The following is a 26,379-nucleotide window of genomic DNA, read 5'->3' on the forward strand; positions in this document are numbered from 1 at the left end:
TGTGATAGTCGAAAGTTAATGGGGGGGGCAACCAACCCCCTTCCCCCTCCCCCCAACGCCCATTATTTCTCCAAACACAATCAATCAAAATTCTGAGATAGCCACTTTATTCAGCGTAATTGGAAGGTCAAGTAGTTATGTCTTTGAGGATGACCCTACCCCCCCCCCAGAGACCACAGGAAAAGTGTTATATAAGGTTCTTATAAAAGAGATGGTTGTGTGAATTTCAGAGGCAGTTGACTGGTTTGGGAATCAAAAGTTCTAGTTGCCTGTTTAAGAGCCAAAGTGATTAGAGGGCAACTAGTCCCCTCCTCCCTCACGTCCCCTTTTCCCTAAGTGTTTTCGACAGCAAGTTCGAGATAGCCATTTTCTTTAAAAAAAAAGTCCAAAGATCAAATAAAAAGGCCTTCGGGGTTGACAGACCCCCCCCCCCCACCCCTGAGTCTGGGGGCAAGGGTTATAAGTTATACATAATCCGCGGGCATATAAGGTTTTTATGGTAGGGATGGTCATCTAAAATTTAGAGGAAGCTGATTTGGTTGGAAATATGAAGTTCTAGTTCTCTTTAAAGAGTCAAAAGTGACGGTGGGAAACCAGCCTCCCTCTCGATGCCCTCTTTTTCCCAAACACATCCAATCGAAATTTTGAGAAAGCTATTTTGTTCCCAATAGTCGGAAGAACAGCAATTCCTTTTAGTCCAGTAAATCTACGAAAATCTGGGGAAAAATTGCAACACAAAACATTTTTACCCCGTATTGTAGAGAAAAAAATTCTCTACAACATATCAAAAGTCCCCAAATATCCCCTTGGCGGAACAGGGTAAAAAACAGTGAGAAATGGTCAGACTTATTAAGGGGGAAAATCCAGGGGTAGATTCATTGTGCGCTCGAATTTCACGTCTGCTCTTTTTCTGCGCGGAGAACTCGAAAAAAGAAAGTTATATTATTTTATCTCTGGACTTGGTTCAATTTCCCACTTTAGCGGTGAAGGGGAAGGTGGAAAAACAGTATCCTCGAGAGTTGTGCGATATGACTGGTTAATATGTTGCCCCCAAGGTATTTTGACTCGATTATTTAAAAAAAAACATGGTATTAGATTCGTATCTTGCTTTTCTCCAGTGTTTTCTCCGTAGGGGAGACAATGCATCGGGCCTTCGGAGTACGTGGGCAGATTTACTTCGATTACATAATAGAAACATAAGACAAAACTAAATGAAAAAAAAATGAAACAAATCAGATTTCTTCGGTAATCACAGCAAAAAATAATTACGGTTTTGATTGATCTAAAAAGGATAAGATCAGAGATTTGTACTAAACATAGTCTTCTTCATCGTTATCAACGAAAACATCCTTATTAGAACACGCAATCCCTTGCAGTCTTTGCAAGCAAGTGTGCAAAGCAATCCATGTTTTTGGTAACTACAGCGTGCACTGTCACTGTTGGAACGCGTGCAGCTGCAACCAATAACATTTAGCAGATGAGGCGGATTAGGTCCGATGTCTGTCATGATCGGAGTGAGGCGTCCGTCACGTGATCGCCAACCCCAATCTTTTGGGTCAAATTCTGACGCAGTATTACGCCATTCCATTACCTGATAGACGACTCTATAAAAATGAAATTTGTCAGCCAATGGAGTTGGTGGAAGTCTCTCTGGGTTCACGAAAGTTGATGTCTTTGAGCTGTTCAGTTTTTTAAGAGAAAACCTGTTCCTAGCTTTGCTGAGACCCTCCCCTTTCTTTGCCTTGTAGAAACACAGCAAAATATTTTCACCGGCTTGCTGGACTTCTTCCTTCGTAGAGCGCGGATTAAGGAATACTTCACAGTTATTCCTAAATTCTTCATTGCTTTTACGGAATGGCAGGACAGTCTGCTTTCCTATCCCAAACAAACGGGACGTCGTGTCGCAACCATGAAAAGCGTGGACAACAAAAATAGTGACAAACCTGTTCCAGTGATATTTTTGATAAAGTTGATTTGCCAGTATTTAGTTCAGAGCGCTCTTGACTTGGTACCGGTTTCAAAGTAGATATCCCTGGCTTCCGGAGGCAGGTGATGGAGGAGAAGGATCAATAAATCAGTGTCGTTTCTGACTACTGCGGTTACTCTTTTCTAGGCCGCATCAACACCTGTCAATGCAATCAGAACGTCCGCATCTCTCTCTGCATGAAGAGCAGTGAGGCCAGCTTGGACAAGCTTCTTACCAATAGCTCGAATAATGTTCTGCTTATTGTTGAGATTCCGCAAGAAGTCCGCCTTCTTCCTTTATAGCTTCATACTCAGTGTGAAATCGACGGTAAGACACTGGATAACTTTGGTTCGTCTAACCTAGGTGAAATCTTTGGTGGACGGAAATGAAATGTAACCATCAAAGACGACGGAAGCATTTGAATACTTCTGTGTCACGAATGAAACGTAACTGTTGCAAATCTGTTCGAAAGTATTTCCTGTTTTCCATGGAATATGCTGGAGCGGCCATCCACCATCGATCACGTATTTTTCCAGCTCTTTTGATAGGACGTTCACAGGTTATGCCTTTGCTAATTTCCAAATAGCTTCCACTAGCCCCCCTTTATCTGGCTGTCGCGGCAGGCTTGACGATTCGAAAAGGGAAGAAGGATAGCTCTAGAGTTCGAATCTGAGAGTTTCTTCCATATCACCTCCGTCCGTAGTTTCCACTGCTGCAAGACGTTGGAATAGAAGACTTGCGTCAATTTGTATGTCTTCACCGTCAGCTTTGGAAATGTTGACGGGTCATCGTAATCACTTGCTTTTGCGCTTGAAGATGTAGCGATCGGCATAGACGTCATCCATTGGCTTCAGAATGTCTTTTGCTATCGCCTTTGCTGTAACCGCGTTGGCATTCCTTGTTGCTGTCATACCATTCGATATATTGCGCAATTGAGCGCAGTTGTCGCACGGACAGGACTGCACCGAAAAGCTACTAAAGACTTTACGTCCTTTCGATCTCTTTCTATCCGAGCTGATCTTGCGGAAACGTGCTGGTCAGATGACACATACTCAACGCCGGTGAGTGACTGCATCAGCTCACTAATTTCAGCTCACACTGGCATTGACATTGTCCAGATTTACCTTTGTGTCTCACTCATTCCATTTCCTCTCGTGATTCCCATGCTTGTTTTCAGTGACCTCATCAGTGCTTGCTCAATTACTAAGTTCGGAGAGAGCCCAGACCAAAATCTATCGCTTCTTCAAATGACAAACATCCCATCCACAACGTCTTTATACAGGTTATGGTTACTTTATTTCAGCTCTTCCATTTGCTGAAGAAATACTCTCACCGATTTCGAATGCAGGTTGTGACCTGCAGCTGCAAAATAAGGGAGCATCTCAGGGAGTGCTTGAAGATACTGCACCCAATTTTCGGTCCATTCTGCCCTCATGGCCTTCTTAAGCACTCCGAACATTTCTGAATACTGAAGCCATATTTCTGCAGTCCTGTTGTCCTGCAGCGTGTCTTGAAACTCCATAATTTGCGTTTGGATTCGACGCACTACGTCTGCGTTGGATGCATCTTCAAGGGTTACTTCCTCATTCAGTAGAGCTATACATATTGCCAAAGCTTCTGCAAAGTCTTGATGACTCACACGTATGTTATCTGTGCAGTCAAAACCATACGATTTGCAAATAAGAGTCATCTGCAATGCTGAATTTATAAGCTCGTATGCTCTCATGGCTCTTAAAACAGCCTTACCGCTAACGATATGCTTAGTGGTGTTACCGGCATATAGGTATTCGAGCACTTCTTTTATCCCTGTCTCTGTCATCAAATGCCCGATCTCTCCTAGAAAGCTCATATGGCAATGGAGACCACCGATCATTGGAACTACTGCCTTGAGATGACTATCAGCAGGCTCAGCATTGATGATGTGCACCGCTTTCATGTACTAAGGCCGGTAGAAATTAACAACTGGTACCATTCCGTGCTGGCGTGCTTTCTAGGAGATAAAACGTAAGGTCGGGTATACACAAGGAAGATTGGATGGATTATAGTCGATCATAGGCAGAAAAATAACCGACGAACCGCCTCTGTATGACCCATGGTGAATTACTTGCATAAATCCACTTCATCCGACCCCGTTTCGTATCACGTATCCAGCTTGCATGCCATAAAAGGTCGATGCCATCGAACTTGTCGTCGAAGGTGATGGTCGGGATAGGTTTGTACACAAGACTGTTCTCCTGTTGGGTTCTGTCGTAGAAGAAGAAAGGCACTTGTCACACCTATTGGAGTACTTCAAGGTTTACAACTGCTTTTGGGATTATGATTGGAAATTTGGGTAGCTTTGGTGTGGCAGCAGCTAGCATGCCCATCCCATGGAAGGTACCTCATTCGTTAATAGTGCAAATGTTGTGGTTAACATTGTCGCCAATGAACTGGATGAAAGTTTTAGAAGTCATCCCTGGAAATTCTGTACCATGAGTTACTGCGGCAGAACGCTCGAATCGAAGCACTTCAGAGTAACAAGTAGAAAAACCTATCCTATTCAGCTGGTCGATGAGAAAACGTGAACCAGATTGCTGGTGCAACTGAACTCCAAGGTATACTTGTAAAAGAGCGAGCAGAATGGTGACGGCAGGCCTGCATTATTGCTTGACCGATTGAACCTACCAGTATTTAGTGAATTTCCAGAAAACAGGAAAAGAGAAGCACCTGGGAATATGATATTAAACTCTCGTCAAAACGGTGTTAGAGGGTTTTAAAACCGAGTTGGTAGACCTTTCTTTCCTCTCCAAATTATATAGAGCCTTCTGACTATCTTTTCCCTTTAGAGGATATCTTGATTTCCCCCTCTTTTTCCCTAGTAACTGGGAAACGGGGGAAAAGGATAATGACAGAGCAATCAAAATAGCATATTCCTTCTTCTCGTACTGGGAAATCCCAGCAAAAAAGTCTTGTAGACTGTTGTACATGATCTTTATTTACCCCCTCTTTTTTCACTGTGAGTGGGGAAACGGGTTAACAACTTATTGCACAACAATAAAAGAAACACATATTCGGTTTTTTTCAACCCAAGAGAATCAGGATTCAGGAATGCCATTCTCAACATCAAAAACTACCTGTCGTAAATTTTCGAGTTTTCCCCTGGATTCTCCCCTTTCCCCTCGTTTTCACCCTGTTCTGCCAGGGGGATTCTTGGGGACTTTTGGAATGTTGTGCAGATTTTTCTACAAAATGGTGTAAAAACCATTTATATTGCAATTTTGTCCCAGGTAGTCAATTTTTTCTGTAGATTTACTGGACTATAAGGTGGACACAACCTCCCAGGGGCTAGGGGCAAAGGTTGCAAGTCATTTCCCGGGTCAAATAAATTTTTTAAGGAACCGGTGGTCGACATAAATACTAAGGACATAAAGACTAATTATGTCTTTGGGGAGGTCAACCTCTCCACTGTCCTCAGGGTAAGGGCTATAAGTTAGCAATTCGTTCATTGTTGACATATAGTATATATTATAAGAAAGGTATGCATGTTTTACCTTTACTTTCAAAAAAGACGGAGGGTATTCGGGTGTCCTTTCATAAAATATTGAGTGGAGTGTTGAACTAAATCAAAACACGTTATGTGTAAACAAGATTGTCAAAAGGGCGTAATTCAGAAATGACTGAGTATATTAATTTGGAACTTTCAGGGAATGGGAGATGATCAATTGACCAGATGGCTATATTTGCACGCTAGTGTTACTACTACAACTACCACCACTACTACTGCTACTATTACTACTACAACAATAGTACATTTACAATATTGAGGGGAAATTTGAACTAAATTAAAATATATTATGTGCATGGACACTGTCAAAAGAGCAGAATTTAAGAATGGGTTTGAGTTTAAACTCTTTGAAAGTTGGAACTTTTGGAGAATGCTTAAAGGGGAAGATCATTTGACGAAAAAACAATATAAGGACGCTACTACTAATACTACTACGACTGCTAACTTTACTACTACTACCTCTATTACTACTACTACTACTACTACTGCAACTACTACTACTACTACTACTACTACTACTACTACTATTATTACAATTACTTCTATTGCAACTACTTGTAAGACTACTTGTAACAATTGTGTATTTAACGCGTGAAATAAAAGCGAATGTCTATAATGTATAGACATTCGCTTTTGTTTACTGTGTTAAATACCCCAGTGCATGGAAGTTTTATTTAAGACATTTCCATTTATACATTGATTGTGAGGAGACGAATGGTAACATTATAGACATTCTCTTTAGTTTATTGCGTTAAATACCCCAGTGCATGGAAGTTTTATTTAAGATGTGAGTTTGATTCCTACTTATTTATTTCTATTTATTTTCTTTTGTTTTTTTTTTTCTCTCTTCGTGTGTTAATTTTTGTTGTATTTCGATGTATGTTATTTTTTTTTAAAGAACATTTTTTTTTTCTCTTTTTTTCCGTTGAGAAAGACTTCCAGATGTGGGGCCTAAATATTCGGAGTGTTTTTTAATGAAGTGTTTATTTTGTTGTTACATATTCACTGCTTTATTAAAACTAAAACCCGTTTTGTCTTGCTTAATTTTTAGTAAATAGAAAAGCAGTGTGGTCTAAGAAATTAATTACGTCTAGCCTACGGGTGGCAAAAGACCAATTCAATTTTATTATTTTTGAATTTAGCAAAAAACATGCCGATATAATTATGCAACAAAAGTTTTTAGACAAGTCCAAAGTAAATAAAATAATTCCAAAATCGTTTTGTTTCAAGTATCATTTAAATACATATCAATCAGTTCGTGCTACCGATCTGTAAGTAGGGAGCGACCCGGCTCAATGGTAAATAAAACTCTAAAAAACGGAATTTTGATAACAATAGATGCATCAAAAGAATCAGATTTTAATGCTTATTTCAAATATATAAGTTTCATCAAGTTTCGTTTTACCCATCAAAAGTTACGTGCCTGAAAAAATTTGGCTGATTTTAGAAAAAAGGGGGAAAGACCCCCTAAAAGTGATATTACACCATCATATTCAGCGTGTCAGAGAACCCTACTGTAGGGGTTTCTAGCACCTATCTACAAAAATCTGGAACTTTGCATTTTTTTGCCAGAAGAAAGATCACGGATGCGTGTTTATTTGTTTTTTGTTGTTGTTTTTTCCCAGGGGTGATCGAATCGACCAAGCGGTCCTGGGATATCGTGGGAGGGCTCATTGAAACGGAAATTAAAAGTTCTAGTGCCCTTATTAAGTGACAAAAAATGGAGGGCAACTAGGCCCCCTCACACGCTCATTTTTTTTCCCAAAGTCACCCGATCAAAATTTTGAGATAGCCATTTTGTTCAGCATAGTCGAAAATATGATAACTATGTCTTTTAGGACGACTTAATCCCCCGAAGTCTCCGGGGGGACGGCTGAAATTTATGAACTTTACCCAATGTTAGCATATAGTATTGGTTATTGGGAAGTATACAGACGTTTTCAGGGGGATTTTTTCTGGTAGGAGGGGGGGGGGGGATTTGTCGAGGGTTATATGGGAAGATCTTTCCATGAAGGAAGTTTTCATGAGGGAAGCGACATTCCTATGAAGAGGGCGCCGGAATTCCCAGAATTATTAAAGAAAAAGATCAGAAATTTAAAAAAACAAGTTTTACAACTGAAAGTAAGGAGAAACATCAAAACTTAAAACGAACAGAAAATATTACGTGTATGATTCGGTTCACCCCCTAGTCAATAGCTTGCTCTTTAAGCCAAAGATTTTTTAGTACTTTCATACGAGCTATTTATTCTAATTAACGGTTTTTGTGATTAAGGGGTCATTTTTAAAGAATTGGAACAAAGTTCGGACTTTAGCTTAAAGAGCAAGGTATTGACTAGGGGGCGAACCCCCTAATATACGTATTAAAAAACTATGAATATAGAAGTTCGTTTCGTAAGTTAATTCGTAAGTTACGTATATTTATTACTAATATAAACGTTCGTAAATAAAATTAAACAAGTTTCGAAAAAGCCATTTAACCAAATAAAAGTTAAATTAATATGCAAATTTTGTTTTAATTATTCATGTACGGTGAGCCAACATCAAAACCTGCATTAATTCAAAAACGTTCAAAAATTAAATTAAAAAAACAAAGTTTTTTTTTAACTGAAAGTAAGCAACGACGGTAAAACTTAAAACGAACAGAAATCATTCCGTATATGAAAGGGGCTGTCCCCTCCTCGACGCCTCGCTCTAAACAATAAAAAAATTTAGCGTAAAGAGCGAGGCGTTGAGGAGGGGACAGCCCCTTTCATATACGGAATAATTTCTGTTCGTTTTAAGTTTTAACGTCGTTCCTTACTTTCAGTTTAAAAAAAACTTGTTTTTTTTTTAGTTAATAATGAGAAGAAGCACACGAGAAAAGTAAATTTACTAAACTTAAACCATGTGGTGAAAGATGAACGTTTCCAGAGATCACAAGTTGTAAAAGAAATAGTTTTCTTAAAACAAAGCCTTTGCGTTTTTCTTAATACGAATGATTTCCAACAAATTATATCAATCTTCAAAAATTCTTTTGAACATGTTTTAAGATTATCTAGGGAAAGATTAAACCAAAAATTTTTGCAATTGAAAAGGGAACAAGAAAAACAAAAACTATCAATTTATAAGCCTCATCATTTCCCAGGCCCTGGTGTGATTAATTTAAGTAAAAAGAAGGTTACCAAAGAACAAAAGGAAATCCTTAAAAGAGTTATAAAATTTGGAATAAATCAAAAGAGAAAAGATAGAGGAAATTAAATCAAAGATTGACACAGGGATTCATAAGTTTCCAAAAGATATAAATAATGTAGATCACTTAAGACTAGGGGTCGTAAATATTTTGAAAAATTTTGGTAGCATCAAAGATAAAAAAGTTTTAAAAGATTTAAGAAAAGATGATTCTCTAATAATAACGAAAGCGGATTAGAGCAATACGGTAGTATCCTAGAAAAAAGATGGTTATGATAGTAAAAGAGAAACAATTATAAAGGATACTTCAACATATAAAAAACTTAATTCAGACCCAACTGAATTGTATGTTAAAAATTAAGAAAGGACTTAGAAGACCTTAAAACAAATGGAAGTATCACACCACAGATGTATTACTAGTTCCTTCCGAGGGTATCAGTCAGCCCAAGAATATATGGTTTTCCAAACATACATAAAATAGGTATCCTTTAAAGACCTATAGACCTATACCTTTTGATAAATCTTTTAGTATTTTATCCAAACTATATTAAATTTAGTTAAAATAACTAGGAGGTATACTAATTATTTCACGTTTGGAGATAATTTTTATCATCAAATTAGGGGATAAGCGATAGGAGGGCCCTTAAGTCTGTTGTTAGAAAATAGTTATGTTTAGTATGTAGAAACTTTAGCCATAGAAACATATTTTTTAAAACCTAAATTTTGGGGCATATATATGGATGATATTTTAGTTATTTGGAATTATAAGGAATCACAAATTGAAGGTTTTTTGGAACATTTAAATAATTTGGAAGGAGAATTAATTTTCACAATTGAAAAAGAAACAGAGAATAAGTTACCGTTTCTAGATATTTTGATCCATAGAAATAATAACGAAATAGCATTTTCAATTTACCATAAACCGACTAATAACAACCGTTATTTGTCTTTCACATCAAATCATCCGTTCCAAGTAAATAGGGATGTGGTTATTTCTTTAGTTGATAGGGTATTAAAATTAGCATCACCAGAATACATGAGTAATGAACTAAAATTTCATTAAGGATATTCTGGTAGGTAAGGATCTCCGGAAAATATTATTTCTCAAATAATTGAAAAAAGGAAAAAAAGTTAATGGAACCTGTAATATTAGAAGCAGATGGGTCAACTCAAGAAACAAATTACATAACTTTGCCTTATATCCCATTGTTGTCACAAAAATTAAGAAGATAATTTAAAAAAACATAGTATAAAAACAGCATTTAAATCAGGACAAACTATAAGCTCTTTGCTAAATAATGGAAAAGACAAGGTACCAAGAAATATGCAAAAGGGAGTATACAAAATTCCATGCTCTTGTGGTAAAATGTATGTGGGAAGAACAGAGCAGATTTTAGAAAATAGGCTACAGCAACACAAGAATGCCATAGATTGCTCTCTAAAACATAATAAAACCGGAAACGTTTGAGACAGCTCTTGCAGAACATGTATATGATTTTCCTCATCATATTATTTTATTTGATTAGACAAAAATGATAGATGCGTCTGTAGGACTTATACGAACTTTCAGAGAAATTATAGAAATAAAAAAGATAATCTATGGGGGTATTAGTATCAATAGAGATGAAGGGGAATTTAGGATCAATTCAATTTATAATAGTTTTATTAAAAAGCAGGTAAAATATTCAACCAGTAGGCCTACTGATTTTAATAATTGTTCTGGACCAAATGATAAGCTTGCAAACAAAGGGCAGCACAAGTTAAATGTTGTAAAAAGTAAACGAACTGCAGCTAAACTTGCAACCAAAAAAACCATTCAATTGGTTATTCATAAATTGGTTGATGAACTTGTGAGATCTAATTAGGGGTTATGGGCCGGGGGTTAGGTGACCTTCATTGTTTTGTTCTAGTAAAAATATATTCTTCTTTTTTTTATATATTTCCATTTATACATTGATTGTGAGGAGACGCATGATATCATTATAGACATTCGCTTTTATTTATTGTGTTATATACGCCAGTGCATGGAAGTTTTATTTAATATGTGAGGTTCGTTCCTACTTATTTCTATATTTTTTCTTTCTTTCTTTCTCTTTTCGTGTGTTTAGTTTGTTTTATTTTAATGTATTGTATTTTTTTAAAAGAACATTTTTTTTGTTTTTCTCATTTTTTTTCCGTTTAGAATGGCTCCCGGACGTAGGGCCGAAATATTCGGAGTGTTTTTTTAATTAAGTGTTTATTTTATTGTTATTTATTCACTGCTTCATTAAAATTAAGACCCGTTTTTCTTGCTTAATTTTTCGTAAATGGAAAAGCAGCGTGGTCTAAGAAATTATTAACGTTACACCGTATTTTTATGTGCAGTAGATTTTGTTATTTTTTTCTTTGGGACCTTGAAATTAACTTCTACTTAAAAAAAAACCTGGAAACGATTTCTTACAGCTTTACATGTAACTCGGCTCTTGAACGTGAAGACTATGAATCAAGTCTACCAGGTTCTACCTGGGCCAATAGTAGCTAGATGATGGTGCAAGCTAGAAGGCCTTATTTTCGTGTAAATTTGGTAGCTCAATTTTAGTAAAAGTTGGAATCCCCTTTGCTCCAACAGATCAGAAGTAAACCGACTATTCAAATTACCTTAATTGTGAAAATACCTTCTATTTATATAAGAGTCACAAATCTTGAAAAGACATTTCTTTGCTTAAGCATGGAACGACATTTGAAGCAACAATAAAAATTTGAAGAACTAATCTAGACCAGTTTTGCATAAAACAGAGAGGAATTTCCTAAAGTGTTACGACATTTCAAGCTTTAGAATCAAGGCCTCGAAATACTGGAAAAAAAACTACTTTTTAACAAAAAGGTAGAGGATTAGCCAAAAGGACGGGGAAAAGTCTCTAAGCGAATCAAAATCAAGTACCAAATTTAATAAAATTGACAGATCAGAGACAAATAGAGGTAGTCTTAACTTCTGGAGCTAGGAAGCGTAAGTTTTCTTAACAAAAAGGTTGAGGATTGGCTAAAAGGACGGGGAAAGGTCTCTAAGCGAATCAAAATCAAGAACCAAGTTGAATAAAATGGACGGATCAGAGACAAATAGAGGTAGTCTTAACTTCTGGAGCTAGGAACTGTAAGTTTTCTTCTTTTTATGTAGGATAAAAGGCTACAACTAGTCTGTCTAAATTTCCTTTGAATATAATACTTAAATAAAGTAGTGAACTTCTGGAACACTTCTGTTGCTTGGTCCCACCCAAAGGATCCTATTTGAATTAAGTAAGCAATTACATTTTTTGAGCCACTTTGGCCCAAACTTTAGTTAGAACAATTTTTTCCCTTTGAGAGTTACCAATTGATTTATAAAGGGTTTGAACCTTACTGTAGTTTGAGGTAGCCCTGAGATCCTTTGTGATTAATTAAGAGATACATGATCTAAATAAAATTGATTAGAGGTCGAGAATACCCGCGTAAATAACCTAAGATTCTTGTTAGATTTTCATTCTATTCTGGTGATTGGATTCCTGGTCCCGTTTATATATTTTACATAAACGGGAGAACGCTAAGAGTAGTAAACGCTAGTACTACTCTAAGAGAGTTTTAACCTCTCTTAGTAGTAAAGAGTAGTTTTGTTACTACTCTTGTTACTACGCTAAGAGAGTTTTGTGCTCCCCCTTTTTCCAGCTTAGTTTCTCTTGGAGCTTAAGTGTCGCATTCATAATATATCTTACACCTAGGAATCGGAACTCCCAGAGCCCCAGTTTTGTGTGATCCCTACTTAGATCTTTCCAACGTTGTACGGCGGATCGAACTAAGACAGGAGAACCCTATAATTTGTTCGTCCATTACCTATCCAATCCTTTTCCGATTGTAGATACAAGGATGGCCTTGATGTCATACAAATAGACCAAGGAGGAGGGGAGGGGGTAATATCGGACATACAGGAAGTTTAAGATCTTTTCAAGTCGAGGGAGCTCCAAATCAAAAACCTTTCCTAAGAAAGTTTAAGATTTGCCAGAGATCCAAGGAACACTATTTCCTTCTACAAGAAATAATTATAGGACACCTTGTTTTGGAGTTACTGATAAAATTGTAACCAATTTATTTGATTATTCCGAGCTTTGCCCACTATTTAAACCCCGTTGATTATCTTCTTAAAGTAACTTAACGAATCAATAAAACTCGTAACTTGGGTGCTTCTATTTAGAACCAAATTAAAAGATTTTACCTAAGTTGATAATTTATACCTAAGAGACTCTAGCACAATATACTCAAGTCGAAACTAAATTAGCCAACCGCGATTTATTCACTTAGAATTTCCGTAGCTCTAAAACTAAGAAAATCCCTTTTTTTGGTGAATCACTTGTGGACAATAGAAGGACAACACACAGCCAAACAATAAATGACCATTCAAATTTGAAGAGTCATTGGACGGATTAAAATAAGAATTACAACGTTTTCTCCTTTTTGTTTACTTTAATAATAAATGTTAGTTGTCACCTGATTTTTGTACCTATTTCGAACTAAATTGCATCACTTTATCATGCTACCAATTGACTGATTGTTATTTTAAGATTCTCTGGGAAGAAAGATTTATAGTAAGAATTTAAAACGTTCAGAAGGAACGTTTAGAGGAAAAGGTTACCTAGAGCCTGCTTAGAGCAACAATCAGACTAAACTTCTAGTCCTAAAAAGTAGGACAATCTTAAAATGGGTAGGTGGTCATTTATAATGATGACATTGATAGACACCAAAGTGGTGTGGGACTAATGTTATCTCCTGAAGCCTCTAGATCACTGATAAAATGGACACTGATAATTAAACACATTTTAATGACACGATTTGGAACACCACATGCGAAACTATCATTCATACTAAGCTACGCCCCTAAAAATGAAACTGAGGAAAGTGATAAACAAAGGTTTTATGAGCAACTCAACGAAGTGACAAAGGACATTTCCTTACATAATATCCTTTGGTTGATGGGGGATATGAAGGCAAAAGTGGGCTCTGGCCACAACTGTTTGATGTAATAAAGCTAACAGATTGATCCATCCGCCGAGAGTTCTGTTTTTCGCTGAAGAACCGTTTCCAAGCCCTCAAAAATGACGAGCTCATGGCTCAGTTTCCTGAAGAAGTTTTAGCGGCCGTCAAAGGCGCACGCCAAGAGGCTGCGAAAGAAAACATCGATTTTAAGTGCCTAAAGAAACTTGGATCTCTAACGAGACTTGGAATCTGATGAAAACTTCAAAACACCTGCAGCTAACAACCCCCATTTCTGAAGCCCTCGTTACAAACGAGGTAAGCTGAATAAACGAGATTGTGGGGTAAGCTGAACAATTAAGTCAGAAATTGATTTATTTTGAAACAAATATTATGACGCAAAATGAAATCCTGAAGTTTTGAAAAATACCACTTTGTTTGAGTTTGAAAATTAACCATAAAAAGTACCAAAGGTCTTGAAAATCCAGAGTATATGTGGACATTCAAGGATTTTTGTAAATAACCACATCTTGGCTTACGCACAGGTGGGCTCGGAAGACACGGTTAACCCTATGCTATAAAACATACATTTTATTTTATCAAGTAACTTTCATCTAATAATAATAGGTTGACCAATGGTCTTTTTTGCTTAGGATTGCATTGGATTATCGTAAGCGTTCTAAATGGCTTATAATTATATCTTTGTGTTCAATTTATTCTGTGGAGTAAACAGTCCCAGTACCACGTCTAAATAGCCGTGTAAGCCGTATAAGCTCGGAACAAAAACACGCCAATTTGCCTAACCAAGGACAATTTGGCTAACCAAGGCTATCATATCAAACAGGCTAATTTGACATGTGATTTTTCATCACGTTTTTCATTTATCTAGAGGCAGTTCCTACCCCGTATGATCGGGAACAGATCCGGAAAAGACTAGGAGATCTGAATTCTCGGGGATTCGTTTTCGGCAAGGGAAGTCTTTTTTGAAGAAGAACGCCTGAGTAAAATAGAAGACAGCACTTTGACTATGGAGCGATGTTCAAAGACTCTTCCGACGTGGAAATGGAACACCAGGGACAACGATCTTTGATTGGTTGATCTTTTCGACCGTCCCATACCACCCAAAATGAGTATTTTGGGCTTTCTAACGAGTCCATGGCACTTCTCGGCCTTCAAAAATTAAGTTTAGATCCTTTGAATCATCTTGCACCATCTTGTGTAAAATTATCCATTTTAATACATCAGCTTCTATGTGCTATAGTTTGTTCTTTAATACAAGTTTTTGAAGTTTCCGCAAATTTGTTGTCAAAATAACATTTTATTATTGACACTGATCGAGATAATAGCTACCATTCCTAAATCAGCTAAAAATGGCAATGTTTTTATTAGTCGTTTTAAATTTTTGGTTACCATGGGTCTAATCACACAGAGGAAAAGTCTTCGGCTTTTTATTGGCTGGGTATAGTTAAGAAAAAACTGCAGTGGCAACTGAAGTCATCATATAGTTTTATTATAATGTCATTTAGGGTTGTCCTACACTTACAACGTCATTCATCATCTTGTATATGAGGATTTTTTTTTTTTTTTTTACTTTAATGGATTTCCTTTTTAACAGTGTTTTGTTGTTTATTTTTTTTTGTTAATTGCAAAATTATGTAGATATAGCAATTTTCCTTCAAACACCCCCTTAAACAGCTCCCTATGATGTTCTAGTATCCTGAAATCAATCGGGGAAAATGAGAGGAAATATCAGTACCACCCATTCAAAACAGTAATTTTCCTTGTCGTTCAAGCCGTATATGGTTCTTATGAAAGGGATATACTAGAACATCAGCTCGTATAAACTTCAGAGAGGGCTCATTTGAATGGAAATTAAAAGCTAGTTCATTTTCTCAGAGTAAAAAAATATCGGAGGGCAACTAGCCCCTCCCGCCCTCCACACCTCCGGGTTTATCGGATGGATAAACCCATCCGATATAAATTTGAGGGGAATATTTGGTTAAAAATAGTTCAAACGTCAGAAATTAAAACTCCGGGGTCGACACAACGCCCCATGGCCCAGGGACAGGCGTTGTAAGTTATACTCTGGGGATTTATATGGTTCTTATAGAAGGGATGGTCGCATAAACTTCAGAGAGGGCTCATTTGAATGAAAATAGAAAGTTCTAGTTCACTTTTAAAGATTCAAAAGAGACCGAAGGGCAATTTTCCCCCTCTCCATGCCTTTTTTTCCCAAGCCCTTCCGATACAAATTTTGAGATAGCCATTTTGCTAAAAGTAGTTTAAACATCAGATAATAAAAACTCCGAGGTTGACACAGACCAATTTTTTCACTTTGATATTGTTACTTTGATACCAGTTTGGATACTTTGATGAACATTTGTTTTTTTGTTTTTTAAGTTTGAATTTGAAAAAGGAATCTTTAAAAACTTGAAACATTTTGCAATCAAAAATGAACAAAAATTAATAGAAAAAACTTTCCGAAGAACAAGATTTTCAAAGAAAAGTAAAGGACATTTTAAAATTAATCTCAGCATATACAAATACCTGTTAAAATTCAAACTCAACACGACCAGAAATTACTATTAAAGAATAAATGAAACTCAAAACGAACAGAAATTAAATAAACAATCATAACAAAAAACACACAACAAGTAATAATATAAATGAATGAATAGATCTTAAAGCGAGTAATGCTTAGATTGAATATGAAAATCAAGCTTAGAAAAAACAAAAAATAATTTGCTATTGAATTATAAATTAAACTTAAAACGAACATAAATTAAATAAACAATCAATACAAATAAAAATACAATAGATATTAATGTAAATGAATAAATAAGTGTTAAAACGAGTGAAACTTAAACTGAATATGCAAATCAAGCTTGAAACGAACAAAAATCATTACAAACAAGAGTTTGGGTATCGCCTCCTTCTCCCACTTTAAAAGTCATTAACCTACTGCGTCATTGGCGCTTTACTCAAAACTATATGCGTCTTGGACAGTCTTGTAAAGTATAAACAACATCTAATTGAATATTTGATGCATAATCATATTAATTGATGAAAGATCCATCAGTCCAAGAATTCACTATAATTTTATTTTTATTTCCAATGCTGTAAGAACTGGAAAAGAAAATATTTGTAATATAATTCGTTTTCAGTTAAGCGCCAATGACGCAGTAGGCTTTTGTTTTTCATTTACAGTTAAAGAAGGGGGCAGTATCCAAACTCTTGTTTGTAGTGAAACTATATTCGTCTTGAACAGCTTTAGAAAGAGCTAATAAATTACACTGAATATTTGATGTATAATGATATTAATTGCTGAAAGATCATCAGTTCAAAACTTTACTATAATTTTAAAGTTTGCATTGATTGTTTATTTAATTTCTGTTCGTTTTAAGTTTCATTTATACTTCAATAGCAAAATATTTTTTTTCGTTTTAAGCTTGATTTTCAAATTCCATCTAAGCATTACTCGCTTTAAGATCTATTTATTCATTTATATTATTACTTGTTGTTGTTTTTTTTTCTATGATTGTTTATTTAATTTTTATTCGTTTTGGATTTAATTTATTCTTTAATAGTAATTTCTCGTCGTTTTGAGTTTGAATTTTAAAAGGTTTTTGTATCTGCTGAGCTTAAGTTTAAAATGGTCTTTATTTTTCTTTGAAAAACTTATTTTGCGGAAAGTTTATTTTTAATAATTTACTATAAACATTTTGCTCTCGAGTTTCTTGACAAGCCACATTTTTTCAAAGATAATTTTAACTAAGTAAAAAGCCTATGGCTTTTTCTTAATTGGAATAGTAAGAGATGAGTAGCAGCGAATCAGGCAGCGAAGCCAGTCAAAAATGGCACTATATCCCAAAGAAGGGAAATTTTCAGAAGATGATTGTGTATGGGCTAGAGTTCGTTCTCTGTATAATCTTTTTTTCTATGACTTAATGTTCAAAAATAGTCTTCCTTTTCTTTTCTTTTGGAGAAAATTTGGTAAATAAAGGTACTTCAGCTGGAAAGCTTCTCATTTTTTCTGAGACCTCAAACAATGGAAGATTTACTTTTCCTTGTGCCTTTAGTGTTTGTTTCATTTGTCATATATATATATATATTGTTTTGGCATTTGGTTTTATTTGGACATTTCGTCTCAGCATACTTTTTTAATCTTCTATTGCTTCCTTTTTTTTCCCTTTTCCTATTAAAGCATGTTTAATGCAAGTCTTTCGTTTCTTTTCTTTTGGAAAAAGTTTGGTTAACAAAGGTGCCTCAACCTGAGAGCTTCCCAATTTTTTTTCTGAGGCCTCAAAGAACGGAAGATTTGGTCTTTAGATTTTTCTCAAACGGTTGTACTCCATTAAAGCATCAAAATTGGAGTAAATCTTTGGCGGATCAAATTCTACTAGGTTTAGACCTGCTCTAGTGGTCAAAAGCGAAAGGGCGACGTGTGTCAAGCTTGATCCAAAACAATGACTAACCTCATCAATATTTGCGCACTGTAAACTGTGTCCATGCGACTTGTACATTGTATTGGCAAATGCAAATTGAAATGAAAATTATTTTCATCGGGCAATTTCAACCGGAAGTTCCTGCCCGTCAAGTCTTAAAAGCATTCCACTTACTTCTCTGATTGGTAGCAACTTGAAGTTTATTATTTTACTCATTGATCCATATACTAGCCCCTAAACAATATAATAATTTCTTTAGAGCATAACACCTGTACCTACTTTAAAACAAGGTCATTAAAGCACCGGCTGTTCTTTTTTGTTGTTGCCAATCTTAATGCACTGTTTGCTACTTCCTATTCGATTCGTTTGTCTTTTACAAATGAAGACAGTCGATCAACTGCAACAAGTATAACCTAGAATGAGCTGTCTTTTGAAGAAGGAACGCGTTAACAACCATAGAGTTTTTATTTGTTGGCATAAGATAGCAAATATGTTTCCCTCAGCAGAAAATCTGTGTAAAGATCTATAATTTCATCCTTTGAAGCTCTGTGAGATTTCCCAATCCGTCTCTTGTGACGATCATTCAGATTTCCACCAGTGCTAATAAGCTTGTCTAATTTCAGCAAGTGAATGAGCGTAACAAATATCCATCTTCTGTTTCACATTCTTTGAAACATCTTCTGTTTCAAGTTTAGTTCGTCGTACTCGAATTCATGCCACAGGTTGACAGTATCACCTGATACAATCCTCTTTTTTACTTCAAGCTGAGTCAGAGGCATATACGGAGTCTTAAATTGAAAAAATCTCCAAAAAAGACGCAGTTAGAACTATCCACAGGAAATACACCGCCATTATTTAAATTTGTCTCAATGGAATGTAGATTAGAAGAACAGACGAACGCATATTGATTTTGTCAATAATACAAATTCTTGTCTTATCAAGTGTCTTTCTCAAAGTAAGATGTTTTTCAGTGGAGAGAAGTGTGTATTTTGCGGTGTTTTCCTGATCAACAGGTAAACTAAAACATATGATGTATTGTTATGCCATTTATGCTACGATGAGCAATAACAATAGGTGCTATAACCACAACAGGACGATCTTCAATCTGGAATTTGCCGTTGCGCATGGTTACTGATATCTCAAGAATGAAGTAGGGTGTTTAGTCTGGAAAATTAGAACTTTCAGGGAATGGTTAAAAAGGAAGATCAATTGACCAGAAAGAAATATCTGCTCGTTGCTAATAATGCTACTACCACTTCTATTACTACTACTGTAACTACTACTGCTATTGCAACTTTACTAATGCTAAGAGTATTAAGCGGAAAATTTCAGGAAGCGTTGGGTAGGGGGAGTTCAACTATTTTAAAACATACCACGGATTAGTAGTTTATCAAAGGGAACATCGGCAATATTTCCTTTCTACAATCCCCATGTACATCGTGTGTTTCGATTTAGTTCAAATTTCTCCTCTAATTTCTCTAAAATTTTCACCTTCAAACCCTTAATCTTAATAGTGCTAGTATAATTGTAGCAGCAGGGGCGGAATTCACTATGAGGCGGGGGGGCAACTGCCCCTCCCAGATCTCGGTTTGCCGCACCCCCCCCCCTAAGCCCTGAGTTTGCCACCCAGCTGAAATTTAGTCTCTTCAAAAATCTTGTCAAAACTAAACATAAGCCTGCATAATTCAAGCATCAGTTACGCCACTAAGTAGGTAGGAACAGTAATAGCAGTAGTAGTATTGTATTAGTAGCAGTAGTAACAGCGGTAGCAGCAGTATTATAGCAGTAGCAGTATGCAGATGTAGCTATGTATTGAAAGAAAATAACAATTACCATCATTCTCAAGTCAATCCTAAGCCATGCTAAACCCAGGTAGGTCGGGAGAGACTTAACAAAATGTAAAATCCATTAGTTTTAATAAATCTCAATATTCAGCATTTATGATGGGAAATCGTCGTTTCATAAAAAAGGTGCTATTGAGGTGAAATCAAGGTGCTATCATCAATGGTGCTATCAAGAGCATGCTGACAGTTCATGTTAGGTTGTTGTGTATGTAGAGAAGCCTCAGCTGCTCGTTGCAAAATATCAAGTGTTTGTTTTTAGATAATGATAGGCTCAGAACAGCCGATATTACCAATTACAAAAAGTAGGGTATGTTATTTTATTACTCGTGCATTTTAAATTACTATTTAATTATTTTATAAATATTTCTATTTCGGTAAGTAAAAAATGCCTCTACATAAACTAAATAAATTTAATATAAAATTAAAATTCAAGAAAAAGATATTTCCAAGATTAAAATATAAAAAGATTGAAAATGAATAACTAATTTATTTTGTAAATTAAAGAACGAACACTAGAAAAAAGAGAGAAAAAACATGGCACTAAGTTTTATCAAACATGTTTTATCCAAGCATATAAACATATATATTTTATACAGTGGCTTGTAATTTTTCACTATAAATACATTATCTATGATGATATTTGAAATTTTACCCATTAAATAAAAGAATGCTTCAGAAAATAGCAAATGAATTATCGGTATAAAGCCATAGAAAATTCGAAATTAAGTTGGTTTTGCATTTGAAAAAATAACGAATTAACTAGTTCCTTTTTAGTGTTGTGGGACTTGCGCGCTGATCCTCAAGTCTCCTAGATTGGAGGCGCATGATGAGTGAAAAAAAATCTTCGTCTGGAACAGTTAAAGCACGCTGGTGAGAAGATGGAGGCAAATCACTACGCTGGTCCTCAAGTCGGGCACTCTATAACAGAGAAAATGAGAATTAACAAGTTTTTATCCACAAGATACAGACCCAAAGTAAAAAGAAGACACAAATACATGGAACACAGAAAGGAAAAAGGAGGTAAAATGAAAAAAAGTTTCAAAGAAACATATTTCCGAAAGCCAAGTTTAATCCATCCATTTTAGCTTCTGAGCAGAACTGAATTGGCTTTATGACATTTATAAATGAATAAACCGTTCGTAACTATTGATCATATCTCCACCTGTCATTGTTGAATATCCTTCCAGTAATTTGCAAGCATTGACTTCAAATGCCGTTACTTGTTTTTGAGAATAATTTGTTTAAATTTTGGAAAATGCCAAACATACAGCAATTTCCATGAATTTTTATAAAATTGTATTTTGTATAAATACTGGTGAAATGTTGCAACAGAAAAAAAAAAAAAAAAACAACATTATCCACACCGATGAGGCAGCCGCACTCAGGGTTGCTAGAGTAACCCCAAAGGATACCAAGAGGTGAATCTGGAAACCTACTAACAGACGCAGAATTTGACAAGGAAGTATGGGCACTGCACAGAAGTTCATAATTGTTCACCACCAACTGAAGAACTTAGGATTCCAACGAAACCACTGTCCTTGCTAGATATTAGTTCTGATCCAACTACAGCCGAAGAAATCTTCAAAGCTTACAATAAACAGAAGAACAATAAAGCAAAGGTTGAAGATAGATTCAAAGCTGTCCTGTGTCATCAAATGTTCTGTGTCATCTCCGATATAAATGTAGTATAAATGGGCCGCTCTCTTAGCAACTGTGTGGTTCTCGGAGAAGGACCTTTTACACTGGACACTGAATACGATGATTCAATTCTTGAAAAAAGGTAATTCGTAATTGTGCGTAGGCCTGTCAACTAGTAATATAACATAAAAATCCTGAAACCCTTAAAAAGAAGAATGGCTACGAAAATGTTCCCGGCTATCAGCAAGTTAGCCTACAGTTATGTTGACCCTTTCAATGCCTTTGCTTCAATTTATCACTTGAGCTTAGAATGAGTCATATTCAAGCTACTCCAGCCGTAATGCAGTCAATTGGAAAATCATGACAGTCCGGTAAGAACATGATGGGTTATAAGGTCACAGCTACAATAAAATGAAGCCAAAGGCTTGAGTCCACAGCAATGGCCAGGGACGCCATAATGAAGTCATTAAAGACCCGGATACAGAGGCTGAAGGGCCGTTATATACCAAAGACCAATTAATAAGGAATGAATGCCCGAACTGTCAAGACAAAAAAGATCACAGGGCTCGATAGGCCGTCTTTCTGGTAGCAAAGTCTTTCTATGTATTCAAATTAGTATGCCTTTCTAGGTCTTGTTTAACCTACAAATAATTTGGCAGCGTGTAACTTCGGCCATGACCAGCTATATAACAAAGCAATATATAAATGACAAAAAAAACAACATAAAAGTTAAATAAAGATGAAGATATGACAGCAGAAACCAATAAACTTTTGCCAAAAAATTTTCGGCAACCTCTGACTAAAACTATGAGTTGCTACAATCAATCTCCTTTTTAAAGCTTTTGCGATCAATTTACGAAAAATGTGATAATTATGCATCAATAATGAGAGATAACGCTTTAGCTTTAGAAATAAACACTATTTGTGGCACAGCCCCAACGCTGGCACAAATACTGGTAATCTAGCGTCCTCAGTGTCGGCACTGATACCACTAGTATAGGCATCATGGTCGTAGTCCCTGTTGGTTTATCTATAACGGTCAAAGATCCCACAGGTCCTGCCCTTAGCAGTGTCTGTACTGTTTGGTGTGCCAGCTCTACGACCAGTATGGCTACTACAAGTGCACTAAATGTCGGAAGAAGGTGCCACAGTCTTTCCCCCACGGTGTTACAAATTCAAAAATAAACTTTTTCTGGATTCCATCCGCTGGGATAATCACATGGAGAACAGATGTCGATGTCAAATAAAGGTTAAGAATGGATATATGGATCTAAGAAAATGTTTGGAGGGAATAGATGCCGATTCCAATACAGGGTAAGAATAGGGAACGGGTGTACAGGGTAAAGGTTTGAACGGGTATCGTAGTGACTGGTAATGGGAGAGAGGATCTCCCAATGACCCTAGTTCGGAAAGGCTAAGCCTTGACAAAGGGATCACAACTGGCCAAACAGTTGTACGTTGAGGGAGTCGGCTATCTTTTACGACTTCCCAAAGGAGATCCTCCCCGTCAAATGAGGCCAAATACCCCTTATAGTTGATAGGACCGATCCCAGATTCCTTCCCAAGCTGTTCCAATCCAACGTGAAATTCAATGCCATCTGATTTTTCCAAAAACCGTTGTAGTTCACTCAATTCTACCTTCTGATCATCACTGATTTTTCTGAATGGGACAAATACTTTAACCTTCCTCTAAATTCTTTTGTACTCTTGCAGTTTTGTAATTTTCCCAAAATGTTACTCTCCACCATCCCATACTAAATATCCAATTTATGTATCTCTTTTATATCCCTTTTTTCATTTCCACTTTTCTCTAATTTTTCCATCATGCTGCATCAATCGTCTTCAAATATTAATTGGATTTTGTTGTCTTTTTTGTTAGACTGAATTTCTTTGGTGTAAAATTGTTCTTTTCTCTAATTTAGATTTCTTTACTTTTATTGCAGTACTAAGTAAGTTATCACTAAATGAGAACTGAACTCTTGAATTGTAGTTCGTTTCACATCTTTTTTTTCACTCTTTTCCACCTCTTTATTTTTATAAAAGAAATAACTAAACTGTGTCAAATGGGAAAGAAATTCCTACATTCGGTTTTTCATATTGGACTAGAATTTATCGAGCTTTTCGCGGGAACATGTGCACAGTAAATTTGTTGTCAACCTTCTCCGGCACATTAAGTAGCTCATCTTTGGTATCTATATCTTGAAGTTTCTTATTTTCTAGAAAACATAAAAAACATTAATTTTATGCGTCTCATTTTCCCTACAAGTTGGCCAGGCAAATTCCACTTTCCCCTCTCTCCTACGGAATGTTAAGCTTTCTCCCACCATCAAATAAGTCACTTGTGTGTCCTCCCTTGGACCGCTTGGCCTCACCATTTCCGTCTCCTCAACTCTCTAACCGAATGGCATGTCCCCTCTCACCGTTATAGAACAGGATTTTTAGAAATAATAGATCTTCTGTGTGTCCAAATTCCCATCCTACAAGAAACCCCACTGCTAAAGAAGGAACTAGGCCTGGTTTATTGTTTTTTAGCGTCGTTCCATTTTTCTATGCGGTTTCTATTCTAACCCCACTAACAAACAATGGTGCTTATCTCCACAATAGCATGCTGTTCAAATCGCATCTATATAGTTTATCTCTGGGTTATTAATTAGGTTAGTTCGCACATGCGTTTGGTTACTACCTGAGTCAATTACGATTAATTTCCCATTCAATTTTCCGTGTGTTTTGTATAATTTTTTCAAACTCTTTGATTTTTTCTTTACTAAGGGTCACGGGCCAGGCTGTTGTTTAATTCATTTTTCGATCATTTTGATTCAGACAATTTCTAGCAAAATACCCTGTAGTACCACAATTGTAGCAATATCATTGCTTTTGCTAGTGCTGAAATATACTTTTTTGTTTTGTATAATCGTGCCTATTTCTATTATTCTACTATATTGGAATTTTTCTGTGTCCACATCTTCGTTCCGTATTTTGGTCAACCTATCAGCCAATACCGCCATTTCTTCCATTGTTTATTATTTCTTTTCTTTCAAGTACATTTGCAAATCTGCGCGGATGTTTTCAAAGAACTATTCTAATACTGTTTTTTTACTACTCCCGTAAGCCTTTTTTTTACGTCGTAGCCTATAGATCCTCTAATATTGTATATTTATCTAACTCGAGCCATTTCAGATCCATTTCCTATAATTATTTAACCGATTTCTTCGTAAGTTTCTTTGTCTCTCTCTTTTTTCATTGCTTCTGAATCTCCTTTGAGAATGGTCTGGAAACAGTTTAAATTTTTTAACATAGCTGCTTTTAATCTTTTTAATTCTTTTGAGTGACAAACTGACAACACCACAAACACAGTTTTTGAATTGTGTAAGTGGCAGGGTCAAATCAGTGCCACCTAGTTTTCTCTCGGTCATCCGTTTAGTTTAGAGTTTTTCTGAAAATTGCAGATGAATATATATATACATCTTTTCTTTCAACGGTAAGAGATTTACCGTATGCTTTAAATCTATTGCGGCAGATCTTTAAGGCGCTTGGGAAATTCTCCCTACCATCTTTTCAATTACTAACCCCCTATCTTCTCTATCCGCTTTTTCTTTTTGTTCCTTGGCTATTCTAGCGGCCTTTTGTTTTCGTTTCCCGGCTATTCTATCCGCCTCTTCTTTTCGTTCCCTGGCTTTCCTGTCCCCGACTCTTTCTATGCTTCCTCTTTTCATTCATTAGCTAATCTTTCAGCATTCATAATTCCATAATTCAAATATCAAATATACCATCTTTTCAATTACTAACCCCCTATCTTCTCTATCCGCTTTTTCTTTTTGTTCCTTGGCTATTCTAGCGGCCTTTTGTTTTCGTTTCCCGGCTATTCTATCCGCCTCTTCTTTTCGTTCCCTGGCTTTCCTGTCCCCGACTCTTTCTATGCTTCCTCTTTTCATTCATTAGCTAATCTTTCAGCATTCATAATTCCACTATATATTTCTCCCTTTCCTTTCTATCTGCCTCTTCTTTCTGGGCCCAGTAACTGCGTAATATTTATGTTATTTCTTCTCCGTGACCTTTTGCTGGATACTAAGCTCATACTACTTCTGCTATTTCATCTATTTTGATTCCACCTTTCATTAGTTTCTCCTAATTCTTTCACTGAGTCTGTGCGTTTTATATTTCTGTGGCTAATATATGTTTTATCCCTAACCGACGAAACCCTTCATTACGCCAAGCATCTGAGGAGTGAGATTCTCGCTTATTTTCATCCAATAATTTTTACATTTTTTTCTTCATGAAGTATGGCCTCCGTAGCTTCGTGGTATCCCTTTATACTGCCGGGTGTAACACTTCCCGATTGTACCCTTTCTATTCCCCAATCTGTTCATCTGTCTAGATATTCCGTTTCTGAGAATAAATCCTTTTGCCTCTAGTGTCTAGCCTCGTCACCACCCTCTGTTTCTACTGGGGACCAAGCTATTCGTGACCTCGTTAGAAACTTACCTCCTACGTATGAGTCAGTCATTTTCTGTGCTGATTTACATTTCGTTTAATCAAAAAGCGACGTTGTTTCTACACTTTTTTAGGGTGTTTTAGACGTGTGTAGATCAAAGGTCGAATTATCCTTTGTTGGTATTGAGGGAAACGAATTTCCTGTTGGCTCAAGGGTTAGCCTATAGTTCTCCGTGTTTGGCCTACACAGTTCTAGTCTTCTACTAGAGAATATCGACACTTAGTTAGCAAGTATTAATTTAATTTCGCCACAAACAAATTTTCGACCAGCGTAATAATCCTTCAAAATGTGAAATTACAAGGGTC

At 36.2% G+C, this 26,379-nt stretch overlaps 1 protein-coding gene across 2 annotated transcripts in view; it reads right to left on the reverse strand.

The window, feature by feature from the left end:
• Positions 1–20,419: 20,419 nt before the first annotated feature.
• The window catches only part of pins (G-protein-signaling modulator pins), a 67,175-nt gene continuing 61,215 nt past the window's right edge, over positions 20,420–26,379 (reverse strand). The window contains exon 12 of one of the 2 annotated variants that reach the window (XM_089096768.1): positions 20,420–20,862. In XM_089096768.1, coding sequence (XP_088952894.1) covers positions 20,704–20,862 — 159 coding nt within the window. In that variant the 3' untranslated portion in view covers positions 20,420–20,703. The remainder of the gene's footprint in view (positions 20,863–26,379) is intronic. The other variant, XM_089096758.1, reaches the window with a different exon arrangement.

Source organism: Artemia sp. Qi Xiang Cuo, chromosome 1 (genome assembly GCF_049724085.1).
Source record: "Artemia sp. Qi Xiang Cuo chromosome 1, ASM4972408v1, whole genome shotgun sequence".
Classification (NCBI taxonomy): domain Eukaryota; kingdom Metazoa; phylum Arthropoda; class Branchiopoda; order Anostraca; family Artemiidae; genus Artemia; species Artemia sp. Qi Xiang Cuo.